Source organism: Phaethon aethereus, assembly GCF_964289735.1.
Source record: "Phaethon aethereus genome assembly, chromosome: 6".
In the NCBI taxonomy this organism is placed as follows: Eukaryota; Metazoa; Chordata; class Aves; order Phaethontiformes; family Phaethontidae; genus Phaethon; species Phaethon aethereus.
Window position 1 is genome coordinate 14,705,416 of NC_138580.1, and position 10,820 is coordinate 14,716,235.

General features: G+C 43.5%; 1 protein-coding gene across 1 annotated transcript; it reads right to left on the minus strand.

Annotated features, from left to right (window-relative positions):
* Positions 1 to 1,411: 1,411 nt before the first annotated feature.
* TMEM177 (transmembrane protein 177) lies at positions 1,412 to 2,347 on the minus strand (the record flags this gene model as incomplete). Its single annotated transcript, XM_082001727.1, has 1 exon — positions 1,412 to 2,347. The coding sequence occupies one exon, from the start codon at positions 2,345 to 2,347 to the stop codon at positions 1,412 to 1,414; it is 936 nt and encodes a 311-aa protein (XP_081857853.1).
* Between the last annotated feature and the right edge of the window lie 8,473 nt (positions 2,348 to 10,820).

The window sequence follows — 10,820 nt, forward strand, 5'->3', positions numbered from 1 at the left end:
GACACAGATTACTTCAGCAGAAACCCAAACATCTTATATATATGGCTTCAGCAATGTAAAGCAACACCAGTGCCTCAGCAGCCAGTATATCAACTTTGTGTCACCACGTGATTCAAAGGGAAAACAAAACTCAGTAATGCTTTGGGCAAACACAGGCAGAACAGTTATTATTGTGGCAGGTGAAGGAGGGACAAAACCAGGGCACAGAGGACACTCAGCACATCTGTGACTGAGAAGATAGAAAATAACAGAAGTTTCCTGAAAGAATAACAACAGAGATGAGGAGAACTGCAGCTATGTCACCAGGGAAGGCTACCGGAATGGCTGCAATAGGAACACGTAAGAGAGGGAACTACAAAGTTTAAGAACTATTATCTTGAAGATCACATAAAAGCTTCAAGGAGAGGCTATAGTGGAAAGTTTACTGCACATGCACTAAAGACCTTTCCCGAAGATTAGTAATCCTGGGCAAAGCTCAGTTCTGCCAGACAAAACCTTCTTAGGCTAGTCTGAAACAGGAGAATGATTTCCTTTGGCAACTCATCACAGACCTCACCAGTTTCTGCACCAAATGTCAGACTTATTTCTTATACCTTGCCTTCTTTAACATAAAAGATGACATACATCTACATGTATTTTTAAATTAAACAAGAACTGTACCAAAGCAAACAGAAAACCCTCTCCTGAACATGCTTATCCTACTTGTGAGAAAACAACCAACCCATGACAGTCACGTTACGTACTGCCACTGCTGGGAAATATTCAAGGTATACATGCTGCAGTCACCATGTCATGTAGAAAGCAGAACTAGATTTAAGCAAAATGATGCAGGTGCTGGTAATAATCTAGGTGTATTAGTATGAACTGCAGCATAATTAGTGTGACCTACAGGAGGACAGTCATTGCAGCATAAGATTTTACACGGCGCGAGAACTTAAACAGAACAGTAATACTGCGTCTTGGTTATTTATGTAATAGCACAATACAGACTGCCCAGTTTTTTAAACATCTGTGGGTTGTTCCATAGGAGGAATGGCAAACATACATACAAACACCCCAGTTTAAATGATAATGCTCCCAAAACCCTCCGCTGGACTCTACCCTTTCCATTTTCTAGTCTGCACTAGCAGAAAGGCAGAGCAGAGCAGCAGAACTCCCAGATCAGCATCTGAGAAGTTCCCCTGCTCAGCACTCTTGTGATTTGAGATGCACACAGAAAAGAGCACTTTTGAAGCGAGTCTTTAATATTTTAAGAGAGAATTCTTTATTCACAGAATGTGCAATAACTCCTTCCAAACTATATGCAAAAATAAATACTGAAATTCTAAAGAAGATACGGAAAAAAAAAGCATCACAGCAGTGTTCCAAGAGAATACATAATTCACAAGTTTAAAATTCAAGCACTCCCTTCCTATGCCTGGAGCTCTCTTAAAATATTAACAATCAAATCTCTTCGGTAAGTGTATGGGGTATACTTTATTCTGAACCAGTGCCTTGGGAAAAGGTTACCACTTGGGGCATATATTTTTGTCCCTTGTTTGCCCATCAGACCACGAAGAATCCTGTTGCGGGACAAGATTTTATCATAAAATTCAACCCCACCTCTGGCGTAGTCTTTGGAAAGAGTAGCTGCCTTTCTGTCAGCCTTGCAGTCTAGGTGATAGGTCATAGCGTCGTAAGAAACATAATAGCACATTAGTCCACCAGCGGCAGTTATGAGGTTACAGATGCTGCGAAGTATCATGGGGCCAGTAGATAAACCCAGAAGTAGCTTTATACCTCTCCCACAGAGAAATGTACCAGCTAAGCAAGCTGGAGCCACAATTGCACTTGCTAAAGGGCTGCCGGTCTGCAAATATCCAACTTCTCTGGCAATGGCAAACTTCTGAGCGTTAAGTGAAAATGTCAGAGCTTCCTTCAAAGCAACACCTTCGTCACTCTCCCAGTCTACTTCCTTGCCATTGATCACAACAACATGGTTGACTATTCCTTTTTTACCCTCAGCTGTGCTATCAAAATTTGGTGGGATGCCCACCAAAGAGCCTGCAGGCAGACAGGGGATTCCAGCACTCACAGGGTGGAAGCCAGAAGCTGCAAAGGCTCGATAGGAGTCAGTGGACTTCACATCAGTATCCTCAAGGACATCCTGAAAGACACCACAGAGCCTCTGTGAAAGCTCAGCTGGCTGCCCCTCTGACCAGCACTCATGCAACAATTTGAATGTTTGCTCAGGAAACACATGATAGGAAAGGTTAGCGCCAAACAGTCCCACGCAAGAAACGGCCAACAAAGTGATCTTGTGCTTCTTGAACCACACAGATGCCTTCCACAGGAACTGCACTGCCATAGTCAAATCCTAACCTGTTTATAACACAAAAGCAGGAATTAAAGTGTGCATGAGTCTCTCATCTCTGTAGCATTTTAAAAAACAAAGCAAAGACCATGAGAAGAAGCAAAGCACAACCAATAAACATTCTCTCTTATGTTAACAAAACACCTTTACAGACAAAGTGATTCTCATTAATTTTGAGGCCTTGTATCTTAGGACAATTGATACGAAGAATTAACTTCTCCCTCTCCTCCAGTAAATCAATTTACCACAGTAAAGACAATAATAAAGCCACCAGACTTCCTCCTTCCCCCAGCAATCAATACACATTCTGTATTTACTCAACAGACTTGTTTAGTCTTTGCCAGCACAATCCTACTGTTGCACTCCACTGCAGACACAGACTACAGATACTAAGGCCGGAAAGAGCCAATAATTAGACTGACCTACACTAACCTCCTCTACAGTACAGCTCCAAAAATTTTAATCAGTAACCTCAATACTAAATTCAGTAACTTGAGCTTTACTACAACTTCCAAAATAGGATCACATTTTGATTTGAAAATTTCAGGAGACAGAATTTTGCTTTAGAGTTTATTCTAACCAACAGTCAACCTCACTATTAAAAAAAGCAGTATGTGTTTTTTCTAGGGTGGTTTTTTTTCGGATTTCAACTTCCAGGCAGTAGTTCTAGCTTACTTAGCAAAAAGCTATCTTGAGAAAGCATACGCTTTCAGTGGCTACTTTCAAAAATTTATCTCTGAAATAATTTCTCTGACAAACAACACATGAAATCCAGAGCAGAAAGTGGAACAGAAATTGTTTCAGGGCAGAAAACTATGCTGTGACTCTTTAAATAAGCAAATAAACTTAAAAATTTTCAAACCTGCCAACTCCTTCAGTTCAAGAGTCCTGCTTCCCTTGGGGAGTATCAGTTCCTTTTATGGTCCAAGCCATATGATGTGCTTTGCCCAGGAAAGCTACAATCTCTTAAAACATCCCATTGGCTACAGAATTCTCCCCTAAAATGATGCTACTATAAAGATATAAAAGTGAATTAGGCACCTAAACCCAACAGACATCAGTGAAAATTGGACGCCTCTGTTTCCATTTGCATCTTGCAATGTTTCTTCTCTCAGGGCTTTAACACATGAGCTTCAGAGAATCTTGCTGCAGCTGTTGAAGGCATTAGTATTTCCAGCTGTCCTCGGAGGAAGCCAAAGTGGCAGAAGGAAACTGTGCTTTGATAGCACAACCAAAGTCTTAGTGTAGAGTACCATCAAAGGTGGGTTCAGCTATACTGCTGGGCTTTGTACGGCAGCAGCTGAAGCACAGACATATGCTCTCCCCTTCCACTCACGCTGAACAAGAACCTCCCGCAGAGGGGTAGAGTGGACAATTGGGGGCTGTAACATCATAAACCAGCGCTGCATGACACACCAGGGTACACCAGTCATGATCAACAGCAAATGAGTATTAACCACAGGGAAACAAAAAGGGATTGAATTAAAGGCGATGTTTTAATGGTATGTTATTACTACGCCTTCCTATGAAGCTCTCAGACTGTAAATTCACCAGGGGAAGAATAATCTTGTTTAATGTTTATACTGCACTGAACACATACTGAGTTCTTAATAAAAACAATGAGGCATGTAAATATACAATAATTTAATATGTATTTCTTAGTGGTGGTATTCCTACATTCTGCTGAAGACCAGAGGTGGTGATTTGTTTGACAAAATTATTTAAGCAAAACATGCTAAAGAGCCAAGAGCTTGGATGAAACCCAGTTTCGGGAGAAAAAACTCCTTAATAGTAGAGCTAAAAACCAGAAAATGGTAATACTAAAGCCAAATGACCTCTTTGGAGTTAACAACCCCTCAGCAAACCTGGTAGTCTAGATTAGTAGTCTGGTAGTCTAGATACAGTTGGGGGGGGGGGGGGGCAGCACTTCAAAGAGGATGATTGCGTGAAGACTATCACTCGATCCACATGTGAAGCTGAGCCAAGGACTTCCCAAGTTTCTCTCACTCATGTTATAAAGAGCCCGCTCATTTGGGCTGGCTAACAGATCTGTTCAAGATTAGGAACACTGCAAGGAGAAAATTCCCCCCCTCACCTTATGTCCATACCAGTGTAGGGAAGGCCAGACCAAGCTGAAAACCAGTCTACTCTCCTTTCCTGACCAAACAGTGCTTGACCAAGTGCACAGGACGCTGAATACTCCTCCCGGCCAGCGACTCGGGATGCCGGGAAGCACACCTGGGTGGGCAGGCAACCAGCAGCCCATGGGTGAGCTGCAGGAAAGCGGGGCAGCAAGCGCTGCACTTAAATATATGCTTCTCCTAAACAGCCATAACGGCAGGATACGCCTCAAGGCATTAATGCTAAATTTTTTCCTGCTTTAGTCATAAAGACTGTAACAGTTGTTATGTATTTCTAATTTTTAGTTAAATTAAATTATCCTCTGTGCGGGCATGGTTTCAAACCTTCGTGGGCAGACCCCTCGCAGCCCGGGCTACATTCTTTGGATTATGCCCAACATTCCTGCCACACGCCTCATGCAAAAGTAAGCAGGGAATGCCACAGAGTATTCGTTTTCTCATGATAGTCAATACTCACAAAAATAAGATGAAAATTGCCCTCGATACCTTTTAGCACTCCTGCTTTCAAATCTTCCCCATGGGTCAGCACAGACTCTCAGCTCCTGCAGAAAAATCCCACTGCAGCTCCAGTTGTGTACGGCATCTTTGCTTTTATTCATAAACTTTGTGCAATTTACTTACAAGGAAGGCAACCGGAAGCTACAAGGCAATTTGTAAGGGCCATATCCTGCAAACTTACCATTTAGTTAGTCCCCATAAAGCCACAACAACGTTTATAAGGTGGTCTCCCCCAGATGCTGAAATACTACGTATCTTTGTGGTGTCACGGGCACTCATTCTCACTTAAGTCTGAGAATTGTAATGGCCAAAGTTCAAAACGGGGGATATCTAGGCAAGTTTTGTCCTGACTCTTGAATAAATTTTATTTTTTCTAACTGCACGTAGCTGAGGGGAAAGCCCAACTTAAAAGACTGTCAGTCGGGAAGCGGGGCGAGGGCTGGACCCGCCTCCAGGGCTCAGGATTTCAAGACCCACTTAACTAAAAATAAAAATATAAAGGGGGGGGGGGGCAGCTAAAAACGGCCGTACACGAAGGGCGGGAGAGGCCCTGGGGTCAGCACTCCCCGTCCCCCGCCCGCCATGCCGGGGGCGCTGAGGGCCGGCCTCTCCTCCCCACGCCCCGCTCCCGCACCTACCGAGGCTCCGGCGGGGCGGCCGCCTCCCCGCTGCCGCACGGCCGGCGGAAGGGGCCGGCGGAAGGGGCGGGCGGTGCCGGCGCCGTGGCGGGAGTGTTCCCCGCAGCCCGGCCGGGGCAGGGCCGACCCGCCGCGCTGGCCGGCTACGGCTGGCTGAGAGACACCGCGAGGGGCGGCTGCGGCCTGGGGAAGGGGCTGCCCCTCTCCCAGAGTCACCAGTTCATTCCGTGTCCTTGTGTTCCAGGCTGTAACTGGCAGTGTTCTTTCGGCCAAATACCTTACACATGTATTATTAACGCAGCCTTCCCACTGCAGCGCAGGAACTCATACTGGGCAGGCAGTAAGTGGCATAACTAGCATCCGTCACGTCGGATTTGTGTCCTCTGTCATCTGTAATAGGAAATAACAGATGCAGGGGATTTTATTCTCTTTAAAGTTCCGATTTGCTCAAAGCAGAAGGCGGCCGGTTTTGTTTCTCAGTAGCCCTACGTGGATTTCTTCCACAAGCTGGGCACCCGGAGAAAGGCCCTAGTTCAGGCTGCCGCCCTCGGCTCGGGTAAGTGCAGCCTTGCCCCTGGGTTGTGCAGCCCTTGCAAAGCAAGGCCAGAGAACAGCTTTCGGCTGCCTTAGGATTGTATTTGGGGAGAAGGTTGGTTTTGCCTCATCTATAGGAAAGATATGAATTGGTGCTCGAAGGTTGTTTTAAAATGTCCCCTCACACCAGGCAGTCATGATGTAACCATTATTTACGATCCAAACGTAACCAATGCTTTGTAGTGGGTTGAGAGCAGAATAGAAATAAAAGCAGGCCATCGTTATTATCTACTTAGATTAATTTTGACAGATCTTTCTTTCTTTGTAGCAGCCCCTGATTGAGGCATCTCGTACTGGTAAAGGTTCAGTTCCCAGACCTTTTGGCCTGAGATTTGCTTTCACAGAAAAAGATTTAGATTGTAAACTGAATACTTGGGAGTTGTCTTTCAAATTCAGGTCTTCCTCCAGGACTTATGTGAAAGTATCCTAATGAAGATATTTATTTTTTTCTACTAGATGATCTCCTCCATTTTTGAAATGCTACTGCTAAACAGGCTGGCTGGGCATAGCCGGCATCCCTCCCTGCTGTGAACAGAGGCTGTTAATGACAGTTTTGGTTTTAACTTCCAATAAACAAGTTGCTAATTACCGAGAAAACATACTCCTTCATGAGAGGGCACAGTTCTACCCTTAGGTTATGGTTTTATGCAATATGACAAGGCAGATGAATTATTTGCTGCCACCCAAAGGGAGAAGTCAGAGGAATGATCCCACCTTCCCTATTGCTCTGTCTCCCTCTGAACCACTTTTTGGCAGATCTGGCATCCATCCATCCATCCTCTTGTGCACTGCTTTTAACTGCTTGTCAGCAGAAAGCATAGTAACGGAAAAAAAGGATCGTTTTCTAACAGGTTAGTGAGCTGAATGGGATCACTGAAAAGTCTGAAAAGTGCCAGGGCTGTCACAAGGTGGGAGGCTGCCGGAAAAAAAGGAGGAGAACTTCACCTCCCCCTTTTTATCAGCAGAGAGCTGTTACAGCCATGGGTCTGCAGCTTCGCCATGTAGCTTCATCGTCGGCCAAAACTTATCATTTGTAAGTTAGCATGGATATTCATACTTCATGCAGATGCACAAAGAAAAAGTGCATGCAGGTGGTGATGGACAGCTGGAGACCAGACTCCTCACTAGCCAAAACACGGTGTCATGATGGATTTTGAAAGCCTGAGAGTCAATAAGACTTACTTGTCCTGCTGGTGAATATGGAGGGAGGGTTGTATGGGTTTGTACAGCCTGACTTTCTGAGAGGTGCTTCTGGCCTTCCGTACCAGCTGGAGATGTCTAGAAACCAATGGTTTCATATGCAAAAACTCAAGAGTCTGGCACAGTGTTGCGTTTGCACTATGGTTTCTCTTAAGAGCTTTATAATAAATATGATTATGAAAAGTAGAGACACCAACCTTTCTAATCACCATGTTGGTATGATTCTGGTTTCAAGAAGCAGCTGTTACAGTAAGGAAGGTGAAAGAAGACTGAGGTGCACCCTATTTCTGTTGCATAAGCACATCGCTATAGCCAGGGACCAAGGGCTATGGACCACTTTTAAATTAGCCTGCTAGATGGTGCTATAGGACATGCTCTTGGATACTCATCCCAAATATATGGCAGTTCTCTGATGTTTTACCAGAAGACATACAGGTGCCTACCACCACCTGCCTCTCTAACTTACAATTTTATATATAGGGTCTTGTGGCTACATTAGCAAAAAGGTTGATTTTTAAATACAGAACTGAAAGCCTTTGCCTTCTCTTAATGGTTTGTGTGCTCTCAGTCTCTTTTGCTTATGTGACCTCCAAAGTAAATGGCGTCAGTCAGTGAGTGACCACCAGTCTGAGATATATACATTTTTCACCCCCACTTCATCTTCCTCAGTGGAGTCCATTTATCTGCCCTTTTGTGCAAGTTTTGGTGTAATCCAGTCTCCAGACATAAACTTTAATGGAGGGTAGCATGAAGAGCCTTGCAATTCTGGCCCAAGTTTATGCAATGTTGCATGTCCAAACACTTCTTCGTGTAGTTCAGTTCTTGCAGGTGTCAGATAGAAGAGACACTGCAGGATTCTGGGACTGGGGAAATGTACTGTGTGAGTCTATAATCATAGAGTAATATTGATAGCAGGAAGAGAGAGATTATAAAGTCTGCAGGACAAGGATCATCTGCTAATTATATACGGAAGCAATCATGAAAAACAAGGAACTGGACAGTGTAGACATTAGGGGTTTCTACAAAAGCATTTGTCAAATTAAAGGTACAAGGACAGAGAAGAAGTCTGATGAATAACAGAGGAACTGTTAGAGTGCAAAAAAATCCTGAAGTGAGATGTGTTGGCACATCTGGGGAAGATCTTGCCTTGAAGGAAGGGCGTGACATGTCAGCCTGTTTCTTGGTGCAGCTACCTGGAGCACTTTTGATGATGCTGAGCGTAGTGCTTCAGTAACAAGTGGTGAGCACGTGGATGAGCAATACAAGGCCCTTAAGCAAAACGTATACCTAGAAAATACCTGTATTAAGGTGACTTACAATGACCCATGCTGCAAATATTTCCAACTTGGCAGAAGGCAGCAGACAATGCACTGAAAACTGATGTATTAAGTGACCATTAAGGTTCTTGACAGGTATCAAAGTTCAAGCCTGTTCATACTTGAATGGTCATCTTACTGTACTGAAGGGGAAGAAAAACTCATGGCAAAATGGCTTTCCCGCCTGTCAGTCTGAGCAAGCTGCACATCTCCATGTTGCAGTGGGATTGAAGTGTACACAGCATTGAGCAAAAGCACAAAGGTGCAGCTGTTTCAGCAATTTTGATTGCTGGAAACAGAAGATATTGGCCAATATTGATAATATTGTCTTGCATGTCCCATTCCTGCTGCTCCTCTCATAGTTCCATCCCAGATGATCTAGTGATAGCTCATAACTGAACCTACCTAGGGATAAACAAAGCCTCATTGCTTTGAAGTGCTAGTCTAGAATTAAAAGAAATTTAACTTGTAAAAAATTTTCCAAAACTAGTAACTATTTTATTATCAACACCTTAGTGATAAGGTAAATTTTAACATTCCCATTTTCCAGCTGATGTAGGCTACAACTGCAATTTTCACCTGTATGCTAGGATTTTGCTGTGGGCTGAGATAGCACAAGTTAGAATCCACATTGTCCGCTGTTTTAAGGTTTGGCTGGAATGCCAAAAGCTTTGCCAGTCTTATGCTGGTAATCAAAGCCATGTGTAAAGAGTAGTAGGATAAAAAGCTTCCTGTCTCCTTGTTAAGCTTTTTCTGTAAAAAAATATGATCTATTCCCAACTATTTATCTTATTCCTGGGATATGCACATGTCCTCAAAGACAAACACATAGCTTGTGCTGCCCTCTCAAGAGGGGTGATACATGGAGAAGTATAGTAAAGGAAGAGCATTCAGAAACATAGCTGTGGGAACAGAACAGGGAATTCTATTTCTGGTCTCAAATCAAACCTTCAAACTCCAGTATTCAAGGAGTGAAAAGATGGCTAATTGTGTTGTTTGCATTGGAAGGTGTATCGATCAAAGCAATCAAAGTAAAACAGAGAGTCTTGAGAGGAGCTGGGAAGAGATTTTCTTCCTAACGTAGCACATCTTGGAATTGGTCAGGGATCAAAAGCTAGTGATTTAGAAGGCAGTGAAGAGGCTGGGAAGCATTTGGCTGGCTACATGACTTTGTGGGACTGGCTTCTGTTTCCACTCAAACACCCTTGGCATTACATTTTGAAGTATTCCTCTGCTGGTCCAGATCCGCCAGGTGATCATGTTTTTATTGCTTAGCTACTGCATTTTTAGATCCTGGAACTAATTGTACAAGCTCCCTCAGCTCTAGCTGGATGTACTAGGTGATGATAAAGGGTGAGCATCCTGTGCAGTAAAAGAAAAAACGCTCTCAAACAGGACTCCTTAAAGTATAATCGTCAAAAAAACCTTGATCTGAAGGTACTTCGCAATCTCTGCTGAGACTAACAGACACTATCCAGGTTAACATGGATGCTGGTGGAAAATCTGGATACCAGCAGCAGAGAGCCGAGAAGCAAAACCACTTACAGATTTTGGGCAAATGGGTTCATGCTGAACTCCATGGCCCTGCAAGTAGGCTACTGCTATTTAAAACTGATTTCTGCAGGCAGACCCTATACCATACTGCATTTTAAATTGCATTAGGGTCTAGTCATATTACAGACATCACTCTGATACTGTTTGGCAAAATCAGAGCAAAACTCACAAACATAAATACATTGTCTAGCCTGGGATTTCTTGCCAGCGCATACAAGCCAAACTTGTAACCAGGACAATCATGCATTGTCTATAACTAATATAGGCTTTATTTTCAAGAGCTCTGGTCCTGCAATTAGCTAGCTGTAACGAAAGGAAGGTAGCTATACTGAATTAAGATGTCACATGTCTTCATAATACAGCTAATTAGTGCCATTTCCCTTTAGAATTGGAAGTAGCATGTCTTGGGAAGGGGAGGATGGCAATTCTTAGAGGCAATGCTATAATATTTAACAAATTTAGTTGTACTATCTAACCTTGGTAATATTTACAATTCCCGATATCCTTACAGCAAAAGTAGTGATAT